General features: G+C 55.5%; 2 protein-coding genes across 2 annotated transcripts in view; one reads left to right on the forward strand and one right to left on the reverse strand.

Moving 5' to 3' along the window:
• Positions 1 to 3,700, reverse strand: part of MUL1 (mitochondrial E3 ubiquitin protein ligase 1) — a 29,355-nt gene extending 25,655 nt beyond the window's left edge. Inside the window, exon 1 of the mRNA XM_029065798.2 lies at positions 3,473 to 3,700. The gene's annotated coding sequence lies outside the window, so the exon portion shown is untranslated. The remainder of the gene's footprint in view (positions 1 to 3,472) is intronic.
• Positions 3,701 to 5,781: 2,081 nt separating this feature from the next.
• FAM43B (family with sequence similarity 43 member B) lies at positions 5,782 to 7,025 on the forward strand. The gene has a single exon (XM_001506799.5). The coding sequence runs from the start codon at positions 5,796 to 5,798 to the stop codon at positions 6,792 to 6,794; it is 999 nt and encodes a 332-aa protein (XP_001506849.2). The 5' UTR covers positions 5,782 to 5,795; the 3' UTR covers positions 6,795 to 7,025.
• Positions 7,026 to 15,199: the final 8,174 nt, after the last annotated feature.

The raw sequence follows: 15,199 nt of genomic DNA on the forward strand, positions 1-15,199 counted from the left end.
CTTCAATCTGCCGCCCGGATCGTTTTCCTACAAAAATGTTCCGGACACGTCACCCCGCTCCTCAAAAACTCCAGTGGTTGCCCATCCACCTCCGTATCAGACACAAGCTCCTCTCGGTTAGCTTTAGAGCAGTCCATCACCTTGCCCCCTCCTACCTCACCTCGCTTCTCTCCTTCTACAAGCCAGCCCGCACACTTTGCTCCTCTAGTGCTAACCTTCTCACTCTGCCTCCATCTCGCCTGTCTCGCCACCGACCCCTAGCCCACATCTTGCCTCTGGCCTGGAACCCCCTCCCTCCTCAAATCCGACAGGCAACCACTCTCCCCCGCTTCAAAGCCTTATTGAAGGCCCATCTCCTCCCAGAGGCCTTCCCAGATTAAACCCCACTTTTCCTCATCTCCTGCCCCCTTCTGCATCACCCTGACTTGCTCCCTTTGCTTTTCCCCCGTCCCAGCCCCAAAGCACTTATTATGTACATATCTGCAGTTTGATTTCTTTTTATCGGTGTCTGTCTCCCCCCCACTCTAGACTGTGAGCTCATTGTGGGCAGGGAATGTCACCCTTTATTTCTGTATTGTACTTTCTCAAGCGCTTAGTACAGTGCTCTGCACAGAGTAAGCTCTCAATAAATACGATTGAATGAATAAATGAATGAAAGGGAAGCTGGCAGGGTTCGCCTTGTAATAATAAATAACTATGTTACTTGTTAAACTCTTAGTATGTGTCAAGCACTGTACTAAGCACTGGGGTGGATACAAGCAAATCGTGTTGGACGCAGTCCCTGTCTCACGTGGGGCTCACAGTCTCAACTCCCATTTTACAGATGAGGGAACTGAGGCCCAGAGAAGTAAAGTGACTTGCCCAAGGTCACACAGCAGACATGTGGCAGAGCCAGGATTAGAACCCAGGACCTCTAACTCTCAAGCCCATGCTCTATCCAGTGCTTAGAACGGTGCTTCGCACATAGTAAGGCACTTGACAAATACCATTTTTAGTATTATCCGCTCAGGCACTCGCCTGGCGTTAAGGAACAGAGGAGGGGCTGAGGAATCCATTTGTGGATCCCGGTCCTATTACAACCCTCCCGTTCCTCTCCACGTGGCTTCTAGCATTTCTCCTCAAAGGAAACCTTGTTGTCTTCGACAGAAACCGGCCCAGCAGGAAACTCTGGGGTTAACATCATTCCTCTCCCCGGATTCAGAAGCAGGGGGAAGAAGACGGCCCCCTCAACCCAAAATATTCCGAATGACGGTTGCTAGGAGTACGGGGACCGCACCGAACCTGACATCATTTTTAGCATTTGGGTTGCCGCAGCAACCAAACAGCACTTGTGAGGCCTCACGGGTGGGCCTCCGGGTTCATTCTCGAGAAGTAAGGGTGGTCTCTGGAGAGGCCCCTGGGAGCGGCTGACTAGGAGAGGACCAGTCTGCAAAAAGGAGTCCCAGACCAGCTCCAGTCTCCAAGACGGCAGAATCACAAGGCTCGTGCGTGTCTATGTGTGTATGTGGGAGCCTGCTGGGAGTGCCAGGAATGAGCAACTTCCTCGCCACCCACTTCTCCACACTTAGTTTCTGAGGCAGAGCCTCAAAACTGGCACTTGCGCTTTGAGTTTTCCAGCTAGAACACCGGCTAGAGTGACTGACTTGGGCGTCCAGCGGGCAGCAGCCGGACGAACGTACGGATCTACGGACAGATCGCTGCGAAGGCCGGGGTGCCTGTGCAACCGAGGCAGGCTGAGGCTCGCCACAGACTTGCAAACACACGTGTTCACTTGCTATGCAAGAAGAACATCCGCCCCGCTGTAACAGATTTGCACATAGAGTGTCTCAATCCCACTCTCACACCCCCCTCCCCCCACACCGCAGACAGGCAGGCATTTTTTCAATTACATCCTCTATCCTATTCAGGATTTACATAATCGCTCACCACCATCTTAGTACCCACACTTAGCACACGGGATTTCAAAAGCGTAGACAACATTGCAAAATCTTTATGAAAACAAACGGATCCTCCCAGCCCCGGCTACGATTCCAGTTTGAAAGAGAGGAAACCGAGGCACCCAGCAGGAAGGTTACCCAGCAGATCCCCGGTGGAGCGGAGATCAAAAGCTCCCAGGTTTTTGATTCTGCTTGTCACTAGGTTACTAATTGCCAAACCCTTAATGAATGTGATCTCACCTCTCTTCACAGGGAGGCAAGTTCTACAGACAGATGGGAAACGGAGCTAAAAATAGGCCAACTGGAGCCCTGGGTATGGGATTATTTTCCCAGCTCCCGGGAATGGGAACACCGGCTTCCTGTGGATAGGCACGATGGGAAGGTGCCCTTTTGCCCCCAACCTCTTTCAGCTGCCCTCCTGCTATTTCACAAGGAACCCTGGTCTCGCACAACGCTTTACCACCACACCGCATCCACATTTGCGGCCGAGCCAACATCTTTCCTGAAGCTTAGATGTTCACATCCAGGCTCCGAAGACAACTAGGTAGAAGCAGCACGGTCTAAAGGAAAGAGCACGGCCTGGGAGTCAGAAGACCTGGGTTCTAATCCCGGCTCCCCCACCTAACGATCATACTTCCCCCCCCCCCCCCGGCTTCAAAGCCCTACTGAAGGTTCACCTCCTCCAGGAGGCCTTCCCAGACTAAGCCCCCCTTTTCCTCTGCTCCTCCTTCCCTCCCATCACCCCGACTCGCTCCCTCTGCTCTACCCCCTCTCCACGCCCCACAGCACTTGTGTATATATCTATCATTCTATTTATTTATATTAATAATAATAATAATGTTGGTATTTATTAAGGGCTTACTATGTGCAGAGCACTGTTCTAAGCGCTGGGGTAGATACAGGGTGATCGGGTTGTCCCACGTGAGGCTCACAGTCTTAATCCCCATTTTACAGATGAGGTAACTGAGGCATCGAGAAGTTAAATGACTTGCCCAAGGTCACACAGCTGACAAGTGGCAGAGCCGGCATTAGAACCCACGACCTCTGACTCCTAAGCCCATGCTCTTTCCACTGAGCCATGCTGCCCGTTCACTTGTTTTGATGTGTATAGATGTCTATAATTCTATTCATTTATATTGATGTTATCGACGTCTGTCTATTTGTTTTGACGTCTCTCTCCCCCCTTCTAGATTGTGAGCCTGTTGCGGGCAGAGATAGTCTCTCTTTGTTGCCGAACTGTACTTTCCAAGCGCTCGGTACGATGCTCTGCACACGGTGAGTGCTCGATAAATCGAGCGAACGAATGAACGGTGTGCGATCTTGAGCAAGTCAGTTAACTTCTCCGTCCCTTAGTTATCTCATCTGCAAAGTGAGGATTAAGACTGTTGGCCCTAACTGGGAAAGAGGCTGGGTCCAACCCAATTATCTTTCTAACCCAGTGCTCAGGATAGCACCGTGCCAGTGCTCAGCCTGGCACGTAGTAAGCACTTAATAAATACCATTATCATTATTGGATGGAATGAATAAATGCTCACCCCGTCACTAGCCTTCTTCGCTTAGCCTTCGCAAAGCACCTTATCGCGGCGTAGTAGATAGAGCACAGGCCTGGGAAGCAGAAGGTCATCGGTTCTAATTCCGACTCCGCCACTCGTCTGCCGTGTGGCCTTGGTCAAGTCACTCCAGGGGGTGCCCGGTGAGAGAGGCCTAATGGGGCAAGGGCACGTCGGAAAGGGATAGGGATGGGGGTGGGGGATATCTCGTGGTGGGGGAGACGGAGGAAAAGCTGGAGAGGGGGAGAAGGGATAGGGATGGGGCGGGGGGGGGGGTATCTCGTGAGGGGGGAGAGGGAGGAAAAGCTGGAGAGGGGGAAGAAGGGATAGGGATGGGAAAGGAGGATATCTCGTCGGGGGGAGAGGGGGGGATAGCTGGAGATGGGGGAGAAGGGATAGGAACGGAGGTGGGGGATATCCCCTAGGGGGATGGGAGAGGGAGGAATAGCTGGAGATAGGGGAGAAGGGCTAGGGATGGGGAGGGGGCAAATCTCGTCGGGGGAGAGGGGGGAAAAGCTGGAGAAGGGGGAGAAGGGCTAGGGATGGGGGTGGGGGATATCCCGTGGTGGGAAAGGGAGGAAAAGTTGGAGATGGGGGAGAACGGCATATCTCGTGGGGGGAGAGGGAGGAAAAGCTGGAGATGGGGGGGGGGAAGGGATAGGGATGGGGGTCGGGGGGGGTATCTCGTGAGGGGGAGAGGGAGGAAAAGCTGGAGACGGGGCCCTGGGGCAGAGAGGCAGGGGAGGAAGCCAGGAAGGTCTCTCGAGTGAAGGTGGGGGTCGCCCGGGCCCCGGGGCTTCCCGGTGGTCGCCCAGAGAGAGGGAGGCAGGGAGGGAGGAAGGGAAGGGGAGGGGAGGGAAGGGAAGAAGGGGAGGGGAGAGGGAAGGAGAGGGGGGAGCCCTGCGAGGCAGACGGCAGGCTCGGCAAGGGGGTGGTTCCCGCCTTAGCCCGGCCCCCAGCTCTCCCTCCCCAGCGGCCCGGACCTCGGCACCGGCTCCCTCCTGCCCGGGCCCGCCCAGGCCGGGGACACCTGCCCCCGGCCCGGACCAGCCGCCCAGCGCCAGGGGCCGACGGGCACCGGGGCATCTCTGCGCCCGCAGCAGCGGCCGGGCACAGGGGCATCTCAGAAGCCGCAGCGGCTGGACGGAGGGCAATCGCAGCCCCCGCAGCGGCCGGCCACCGGAGCCTCACAGCCCCCACGGCGGCCGGGCACCGAGACACTTCAGCACCCACGGCAGCGTGGCACCGGGACGTCTCAGCCCCCAGAGCAACCGGACACCGGGACTTCTCAGCATCCAGAAGCAGCCGGGCACCGGGGCGTCTCAGTCCCCGCAGCGGCTGGACATAGGGGCATCTCAGCCACCAGAGCAGCCGGGCACCAGGGCATCTCAGCCCTAACAGCGGCCGGGCACCGGGCCGTCTCATCCCCCAGAGCGGCAGGACACCGGGGTATCTCAGCGCTAACAGCGGCCGGGGACCGGGGCGTCTCAGCCCCCAGAGCGGCAGGACACCGGGGCATCTCAGCACTAACAGCGGCCGGGCACCGGGGCATCTCAGCACTTAGCAGCAGCCGGGCAGCGGGGCATCTCATCCCCCAGAGCGGCCGGGCACCGGGGTATCTCAGCACTAACAGCGGCCGGGGACCGGGGCATCTCATCCCCCAGAGCGGCCGGGCACCGGGGCATCTCAGCACTAACAGCGGCCGGGCACCGGGGCGTCTCATCCCCCAGAGCGGCCGGGCACCGGGGCGTCTCATCCCCCAGAGCGGCCGGGCACCGGGGCATCTCAGCACTAACAGCGGCCGGGCACCGGGCCATCTCAGCACTAGCAGCAGCCGGGCAGCGGGGCATCTCATCCCCCAGAGCGGCCGGGCACCGGGGTATCTCAGCACTAACAGCGGCCGGGGACCGGGGCATCTCAACCCCCAGAGCGGCCGGGGACCGGGGCATCTCATCCCCCAGAGCGGCCGGGCACCGGGGCATCTCAGCACTAACAGCGGCCGGGCACCGGGGTATCTCAGCACTAACAGCGGCCGGGGACCGGGGCATCTCATCCCCCAGAGCGGCCGGGCACCGGGGCATCTCATCCCCCAGAGCGGCAGGACACCGGGGCATCTCAGCCCTAACAGCGGCCGGGCACCGGGGCGTCTCATCCCCCAGAGCGGCAGGACACCGGGGCATCTCAGCGCTAACAGCGGCCGGGCACCGGGCCGTCTCATCCCCCAGAGCGGCCGGGCACCGGGGCATCTCAGCCCTAACAGCGGCCGGGCACCGGGGCGCCTCGGCCCCCCGGCCCGACGGGAGCGACGATGCTGCCCTGGAGACGCAGCAAGTTCGTCCTGGTGGAGGAGGAGCCCAAGTGCAAGGCCAAGAGCCTGAGGCCCGGCCTGGCCTACGGCTCCCTGCTCTCCACCTTCCTGCGCTCCTGCCCGGACCTCCTGCCCGGCTGGCCCCTGGACCGGCTGGGCCGCCTCTTCCGCACCCGGCGACGGAAAGTGGAGCTCAACCCGGAGGACCCCACCTACACCGTCTGCTACTTGGGCAACGCCGTCACCCTGCAGGCCAAGGGCGAGGGCTGCACGGACGACGCCGTGGCCAAGATCTGGGCGCGCAGCGGCCCGGCCGGTGGCACCAAGATGCGCTTGACCCTGGGCCCGCAGGGCATCCGCATGCAGGCCGGAGGGCGGGCAGGGGGGCGAAGGTCCGCTCACGCCTACCTGCTGCCCCGCATCACCTACTGCGCGGCCGACGGGCGCCACCCGCGCGTCTTCGCCTGGGTCTACCGGCACCAGGCGCGCCACAAGGCCGTGGTCCTGAGGTGCCACGCGGTGCTGCTGCCCAGGGCTCCCCAGGCCCGGGCCCTGGCCCTCCTGCTCCGCCAGTCCGCCCTGGCCGCCTTCAGCGACTTCAAGCGGCTCCAGCGCCAGAACGACGCTCGCCACGTGCGCCAGGCCCGCCACGGCCTTCTCCGGCCCATGGCCTCCGCCGCCCCAGTGCCCCGCCTGCCCCTGCGTCGCCTGCTCAACGCCAAATGCGCCTACCGACCTCCCCCGGCCGAGCGGGGACGCGGAGGGGCGCCTCGCCTCAGCTGCATCCCGGAGGAGGACGAGGACGAGGACGAGGACGGAGAGCGGGGGGGCGACGGGCGGGCCCCGGGCCGGGGGCATCCGGGCGACGGGCGACCTCTCCGGGAGAGGCCCGAGGTGCTGAGCCTGGCCAGGGAGCTGAGGACCTGCACCCTAAAGGGTCCCCCCGAGCCACGTCCTTGGAAGCCCAGTCCCCTCCAACGGGCTCGCCCGGAGCGTTAAACCGGGGGAGCCGGCGGTGGCGGACGGGCCTCGCCGACCCGACGGGACTGGCACCCCTTCCTTGCGACGCCGGAATCCCAGGCTGACGCCCCCGCCCCGCCTTTTCCGTCCCATCCTCTCCCCCAGCCCGCGGGCAGCGGGCCCTCCCCAAATCTCCTCGGGTCAAACGACCCCCGCCCCCAGCCCCCAACCGGGCGCCTTCGTTCCCTCCCCGTCTCTCCCTTCATCGCTCCACGGATAATAATAATAATAATTACGGTGTCGGTTAAGCGCTTACTGTGTGCCGGGCACCGTACTAGACCCCGGGGTGGGTACGCGCGGATCGGGTCGGACGCCGTCCCCGTCCCTCGTGGGGCTCCCGGTCTTCATCCCCGTCTTACAGATTTGGGAACCGAGGCCCGGAGAAGCGAGGGGACTGACCCGAGGTCACACAGCGGGCAAGTGGCGGAGCTCGGGTCAGAACCCACGACCTTCTGACTCCCGGGTCCGGGCTCGAGCCGCTAGGCCAGGCTGCTTCCCTGCTGGCGGGATCTAAGCCCGATGCTCCCTCCCGGCTTCTCCGCACTAGCCCATAAACTCCGACGGGTTCTCCCCGCCCCCCAACATCTGGGCCAGCTTCCTTCGGCCTCCCCTTCCCCTCACCGCTCAGGATCCACCCCCGCCGGGGCCGAGCTGCGAGGGAAGATCGCCAGAGCTACGAGATGGCACAGATTTCAGAGGCGAGCAGCACCCCCCCCACACACCTCCCTCTGCCCTTGGGAGAAAGGACTGGGGAAGGGGTCTCTAGAATGTAAGCTCCTCGGGGCAGAGGTCGTGACTACTCGCTCTCGAACTCTCCGAGGCGCTTGGTACAGGGTAAGCGCTCGATCGATACGATTTGGTTGGTGGCTCAACTGGGAACGGTCCCCGGAAGTCACGGAGGGAGTCAGGCGGACCGAGCGGCCCACCGCTCCTTCCTCCTGGAGGTGACGGCTTTGGATGGGAGCCGCCGCGGACTGACCCTCCTGGAAATGGGTGGCGGTCCCGAGGTCCACAGTGTCCCCGGCGGGGCTTCGGTTCTTGCAGCGGCGCTATTTTCAGCTCTGCCCCCCGAAGAAGCTGGGACTCGTCTTTGTATTATATGGCCAAGTGCCTAACACCCTCCAGTCCGAACCCCTACCCTTCAAGCCAGCCCCCGCTGACTCTCTGCAGAAAGATACGTGGTGTCCATCCACGGATGCTGACCGGAACGATAGACCGACCGGAACTCGTGCTCAGAAAATAGCCTGCGGCAGGTGGACGCTGTCATTTCCCTAAAAATGAGAACTCCCCCTTCTCCTCCCCAACCAAAGATAAGACCATTCTGGGCCTGCTGCTGGGTTGGAGGGGGGCAAGAAGCTCCCATTTTCAGAGCAGGATGCAAAAGGATAAACAGGAGTCTGGGGACAGCCACGAGTAGCCCAGAGATCATTAATCGAGCGTTGTAAATAAACGTGATCTACCTTTTCAACACCGGAGAGTCGCTTTATTGTGGGTCTTTTGACACCCAAGTTGATGGGCCGTAGAGAGGACCAACTAAAAACTGTGTGTGTGCAGTAATATACCGGGAAGTCTGGTTTTCAGCTGGTCTACCGGCGGAGGGGGACAGAGATCAGCAAAGGGGTGTCTAGTACTCTAGACTGCCAACAGCATCCATTCTGGTCCAACTGGTCACGAAGCCCCTCCAGGACACTCCTCAGGAGGAGCTGGGATGGCAACCGGAGCCTTCTTCAAGGAAACACATTGAGTTTCTGGATCTAAAGGCTTGAAGGTTGGTCTAGAAGGGGGGCAGTGTAATGTGTTCAAGGATGTGTTTTAATAATAATAATGATGACGATGGCATTTGTTAAGCGCTTACTATGTGCAAAGCACTGTTCTAAGCGCTGGGGAGGATACAAGATGATCAGGTTGTCCCACGTGGGGCTCACAGTCTTAATCCCCATTGTACAGATGGGGTAACTGAGGCACAGAGAAGTGAAGTGAGTTGCCCAAAATCACACAGCTGACAAGTGGGTCACATAGCTGACAAGTGGCTGAGCCGGAATTTGAACCCACGACCTCTGACTCCCAAGCCCGGGCTCTTTCCACTAAGCCACGCTCTGTTTTCTACGAGAGGATGCATGCAGACTCCAGGGGGGTCACTATTTCTCCATGGTAGGGTATATACATTTATCTATGAAGTCATGACTGCTTTTAGACGGGATGTGTGCCTTGAAGTGCATTCATTCATTCGATTGTATTTATTGAGCACTTACTGTGTGCAGAGCACTGTACTAAGCGCTTGGAATGTGCCATTTGGCAACAGATGGAGACAATCCCTACCCAACGACAGGCTCACAGTCTAAACAGGGGAGACAAACAAAACGAAACAGAACAATATAAATCCCCTGTGTCCTCCACAGACGTGGTGTGGTGTATATGGGCATGAGCGACTGGGAAGAGACGTGGACAAACATTCTCATTACAAAGTACTATGGAAATCCCTCCAAACCTTCTCTGATAAACAAATCTCTGCATCCACTTTTTTTTAATCCCATTTTTCAGCTGGGACCAGAGCCCAGAACGGTCAGGGCTTTCGGAACCTATTCGGCCTCCAGAAACCAGCAGCTTTCCCCGTGAGTCCTCCTGGGGTCTGCGGTCCTTGAAGAAATAACAAATGGGGAAAAGGAGAAATCCGAGCTGTCCGCTCTCCTCCAGGCCCATTTCTCGTGGTGTTGGCATGGAGGGGAAAGCAGTTCAGCAGATGGTACTGGAATGGCATCACGTGGGCATAGGGAAAATGTATCATTAGCTTCTTGCTTCTTTATTCAGAAGACTGGGAGACATTGGTGATTTGCTCACCGTCAGCACTGCGGTTAGGATTTTCTTCTCCGGATCCAAAGCTCTGTCCCGGGTCAGTCACTTCTACCGGCCAGCGCAGGCTCACTCGCAAACGCTGATTCTCCCGCGGGTGAGGCGGTCACCCGAGCGTGCCCAGCAAAACTCACCCATCTGTTCTCAGTCTTCCTTTCATTCCCACTCCTTGTTCTCCTGCTCACTCCCTGCTGACAGGATCCCTATGGATCTTCGGAGATCCCCTGACACGAAATGACTGCAAAAATGGCCTAGTGGGTAGTGGGAGGCATTGAGGACTGGATTCTCAGCCCGGCTCTGCCACTGGTCTTCTGTGTGACTTGGGCAAGTCACTTCACTTCTCTGGGTTTCAGGTCTGCAGCTGCAAAATGGGGATTGAGACCGGGAGTCCCATGTGGGGACAGGGACTGGGTCCACCTCGATTTGTCCAACCCAGCACTTAGTACCGTGCCCGGCACGTAGTAAGAGCTTAACAAATGCCACCTTTATGATGATGATGATGATGACTATTAAAGAGTCAGATGGTCCTCCATTTTCCTCTTTGTATTGATGGGGTGATGCACGCTGGGATTTCTGAGCTGCGATGAGTGGGATCTGTCCTGAGATCTCCCCTGCCCAAACAGGGAAACTGAAGCCGTCCCCAGAATCGAATTTCAAAGCTCAGCCTACCCAGGGAGTTGGGCAGAATGACGATTAAAAGTCCCATCGTGGGGAGTTCATTCATTCATTCATTCAATCGCATTTATCGAGCGCTTACTGTGTGCAGAGTACTGTACTGAGTGCTTGGAAAGTACGATTCGGCAACAGACAGAGACAATCCCTACCCAACAACGGGCTCACGGTCTAGAAGGCAACAAAACAAAACGAGTAGAAAGGCGTCAGTGCCATCAAAATAAACAGAATTATAGATAAATACACATCATCAATAAAATAGAGTAATAAATATGTACAAGTATACACAAGTGCTGTGGGGAGTTGTATTCCCAAGCTCGGAGTGCAGTAGACTTTGGGCAAAGCTAGGCAGCGGGGGGAAAGGGAAATGGTGCCCGGGGCTCTGAGAGGCCGGGGATCCTGTGCCCGTGCCCACGGGTCTTGGCTACTAGCCCCATACACCAGGACTGGTTGTTAATGAAGAGCATCTGGCTCTTTTTCCATCTCCATAGCTGAGGGGCAACAGAAGGCACGGAGGTGGCACCCTCTGCCTCTTCTCTTCCCTCCCCATGTTCATTCCGTTTTGGGCCATCAATTCTGGGCATGTCACTTCCCTACTCTCTGCCTCCACATCCCAGTCTGTGGACGACTGGCTAATGAGTAGTCCAACTGAATTGATAACAGTAACAACAGCAACAATAATAATAATGATGATGACTTTTTTCGTTGTTCATTTTTTTTACGGTATTCGATAAACACCGATTATGTGCCAGACACTGTACTAAGCACGGGGGTAAATACAAGCTAATCGGTTGGGTCCGACGTCACGTCATTCATTCGGTCGTATTTACTGAGGGCTTACTGTGTGCAGAGCGCTGAACTAAGTGGTTGGAAGAGTAGACTACAACACTGAACGGACACAGTCCCTTGCCCACAGCGAGCTGACAGTCCCACATGAGGCTCACAGTCTTAATCCCCATTTTACGGATGAAGTAACTTAAGCCCAGAGAAGGGAAGTGACTTGCCAAGGTCACACAGAAGTCAGGAGGCAAATGAGATGAGATGAGAAGAGAATCCAGGTCCTCCTGCCTCCCAGGGCATGCTGTTTCTCTAAGGGCTTCCGTGTCGAGCGCTGTACTAAACACTGCAGTCAAAACAAGGTAATTGCGAAGCCTTAGGGAAGCAGCAGGTTGTGATGGGGCTCGTTCTCCCGCACTCCCCTAGGACAAAGCCAAGCAGTGCCCTTATTCAGCTGGCGAATTTCCCAGGACACGAGCTCTGGGCTCATTGCCTAATGCAGGGTGCCGAGGAGCCGGCCAGGGCAGTCCTCCCTGATTCCAGCGCGGCATCCGGAGAGCCGAGGGACCTGAATTCTCCAGCTGGAAAGAGGGAAAGACAGGGTGGTGTTGGGGTGGGGGGGGGTCCGTGACACTGTGATGGCAGAAAGGAAGCCGTGAAGGATAATGACCTGAGACCTCAATGCCTCCATGCGTGAGCGTCCTCGATCATTCATCAGGCAGGAGCTGGCTAAGGCCTGCCTCCAGAGACCATATTGCCAGAATCCTCCGACCTGGAACAGCTCAAGGGAGTGAAGGGTGTGAGGGGAAGACAGGCTGGGCAGGCAGGAAAAGGGCTTGGACGTTGGGGCTCCCGTTGTTTTTATTGTTGACCTTGTCTTTTTATGTTTGTGTATTTGCTTTTCTGTTTTTATGATCTCAGTCTTCCCTATGGGTCTGTCTCCACCACTCCCTTGCCACCCTCCCCTCCCCCCGATCCCATTTATTCTTAGACTGTGATCCCCCTGCAGGACAGGGGTCATGCCTACTTTTATCCCAGGGTTTAGTACAGTGCTTTGCACACACTAGGCACTCAATAATTACAAATGGATGGATGAATGCATGGATAAATGAATGAATAGACTGTGTCAGGGATTCAGAAATCAGTCATCTGAAGGCTTCGGGGGAGAAGGACCTGCCAGCTCTTGTCTACTTCCACCCCAGAGTCCTCCAGGACACACTAGGAAGCCCTAAGGAAAGTTCTGAGCAACCCGGATGTTTGAGCCAAGAGAAGAGAACTTTTCTTTGTTTGCTATTACTAGATTCTTCCATTAAAAAGTAGTTCATACAAACAGTTACACAAGCTACTCTTAAAAGATGCTTCCTTGCTTTTTTTGCTTTCCTTTCCAGCCTGTCATCCCTCTCCTCATCACTTTGTACCCATCCCTGGTCTGCCTCCAAATATGTCTCCTTCTGCCTCTCCCATAAAATGTCAATCCCCAGAGTACATTTTTACTGTAACTCCCGGTTCTTAGTGTTAAATGCTGCACATATCCCTCCCTGAAGAAGGGAAGTCTGAGAAGGACCTTACTTATATTCTCCAGTGTGGTCTAGTAGAAAGAGCCCTGGCCTGGAAGTCAGAGGACCTGGGTTCTAGTCCCAGCTCTGCCACTTGGCTGCTGTGTGACTCGGGCGAGTGGCTTAACTTCTCTGTGTCTCTGTTACCTCATCTGTAAGATGGGAATTAAATACCTACTCCCTCCTACTATTCATTCATTCATTCAATAGTATTTATTGAGCGCTTACTATGTGCAGAGCACTGTACTAAGCACTTGGAATGTACAATTCGGCAACAGGTAGAGACAATCCCTGCCCAATGACGGGCTTACAGTCTAATCGGGGGAGACAGACAAAAACAAGACAACTTAAGCACGATAAATAGAATCAAGGAGATGTACATCTCATTAACAAAATAAATAGGGTAATAAAATATATACAGTTCTGAGGGGAGGGGAAGGGAGAGGGGGAGGAGCAGAGGGAAAGGGGGGAAAGGGGCTTAACTGAGGGGAGGTGAAAGGGGAAGAGGGAGGTAGCAGAGGGCGGAGGGGGAGCAGAGAGGGAGCAGAGGGAGCAGAGGGAAAAGGGGAAGCTCAGTCTGGGAAGGCCTCCTGGAGGAGGTGAGCTCTCAGTAGGGCTTTGAAGAGGGGAAGAGAGTTAATTTGGCGGAGGTGAGAAGGAAGGGCATTCCAAGACAGCGGGAGGACGTGGGCCAGGGGTCGACAGCGGGATAGGCGCGAATGGGGGACGGTGAGGAGGTGAGCGGCAGAAGAGCGGAGCGTGCGGGGTGGGCAGCGGAAAGAGAGAAGGGAGGAGAGGTAGGAGGGGGCAAGGTGATGGAGAGCCTTGAAGCCCAGAGTGAGGAGTTTTTGTTTCGCGCGGACTTAGGCTGTGAGCCCCGTGTGGGACAGGGACTGTATCCAACCAGATGAACTTATACCTATCCCAGGGCTTAAAACAGTGTTTGGCACACAGAAAGCACAAAACAAATACCATGATTATTCATTATTATTATTCGAAGCCACTCCCCTAGAAGGCAGGTAAGCATCCCTGGGCTGACAGGGGCAGGGTTTAGGTAAAGAAAACAACGAACAGAAAAGTCAGTGAGGCATTCACCAGCTTTTCCCTAGAGGCTGCGGAATCCCCTTCCTTGACTTGGTCTTTAAATAGACTCTCAATTATCTAGCAGATGAGGCAGACCTGCCTAGAGGCAGGGGGCTTGCCTGGATGACCTTCTGAAGGGTTTTCAACAGCCTGAGGATCTTATGATCTTTTAGAGCAAGAACATCAAATAGTGAAATTAGCAGCTGAGCAGCAGGCTGAGCTGAACTATTTCTCTTATGTTAATCAGACTTCAGTTCTGTTCAAATACATATTTTACACCAAAGCGAGGTTCATGCAGAATCCCTTTAACGGCCCCTTTTTTTTTGGAAAGACCAAAGTCATTGGTGTCCTCATTTCCTTTCATACTCCCATCACCCAACAGACTCGTCCATTCTGTGCAAAAGCAGAAAATTCTGCCACTGTAATTCTAGCCCCAAAAGCAGGGGCCATCTTTTCACACACGTCTCTCCACTGAAAAGAGCTTCCAGTTTTGCCCATTCCTCTCAGCATTAAACAGAAACTCATGACCACTGGCTTCAAGGCACTCCATCAGCTTTTCTCCCCTTCTTATCCTAACATCTCTCCCACCGCACCCCAGCTCACACACTTCCCTCCTTTCAGCCCACTGGGCCTAGTTCTCATCGCTGTCACCACCAATCTTTCGTTCACATCCTCCATCCAGCCTGAAACTCATTCATTCATTCATTCATTCAATTGTATTTATTGAGCGCTTACTATGTGCAGAGCACTTTACTAAGCACTTGGAAAGTACAATCTGGCAACAGAGACAATCCCTACCTAACAACAGGCTCACAGCCTAGAAGGGAGAAAACAGGCAAGAAATCAAAACAAAGGAAATAGACAGGCATCAGTAGCATCAATATAAAAACCAGAATTATAGATATATACACATCATTAATAAAATAAGTAGAATAATAATAATAATAGTAACTCCCTTCCCCCTTCGTTACAGGCTACTCTCCCCATCTTCAGAGGTCTTTTGAAATCACATCTCCAGGAAAAGCAGTGTTGCCTAATGAATAGAACACAAATCCAGGAGTCAGAGGACCTGGGTTCTAATTCTGGCTCCACCAACCGTCTGCTGTGTGACCCTAGGAAAGTCACTTCACTTCTCTGTGTCTCAGTTACCTCATCTGGAAAATGGGGATTAAGACTGTGAGCCCTCTGTGGGGCGGGCACTGTATCTAACCAGATTAATTTATACCTACCCCAATGTTTAGTGCAGTGCCTGGTACGTAGTAAGTCCTTAACAAATACCGTGTAAAAAAGAGGACTTCTCTGATTATTCTCTCTTCTTCCTAAGCAATTTCCCCTGCTAATTCCACTTCGGCACCTCTGACTGTGCCCAACCCAGTTTGCTTGTATCCACCCCAAGGCTTAGTTCAATGCCCGGCCCATAGTAACCACATAATAAATACTATAATA

This window comes from Ornithorhynchus anatinus, chromosome 5, assembly GCF_004115215.2.
Source record: "Ornithorhynchus anatinus isolate Pmale09 chromosome 5, mOrnAna1.pri.v4, whole genome shotgun sequence".
In the NCBI taxonomy this organism is placed as follows: Eukaryota; Metazoa; Chordata; class Mammalia; order Monotremata; family Ornithorhynchidae; genus Ornithorhynchus; species Ornithorhynchus anatinus.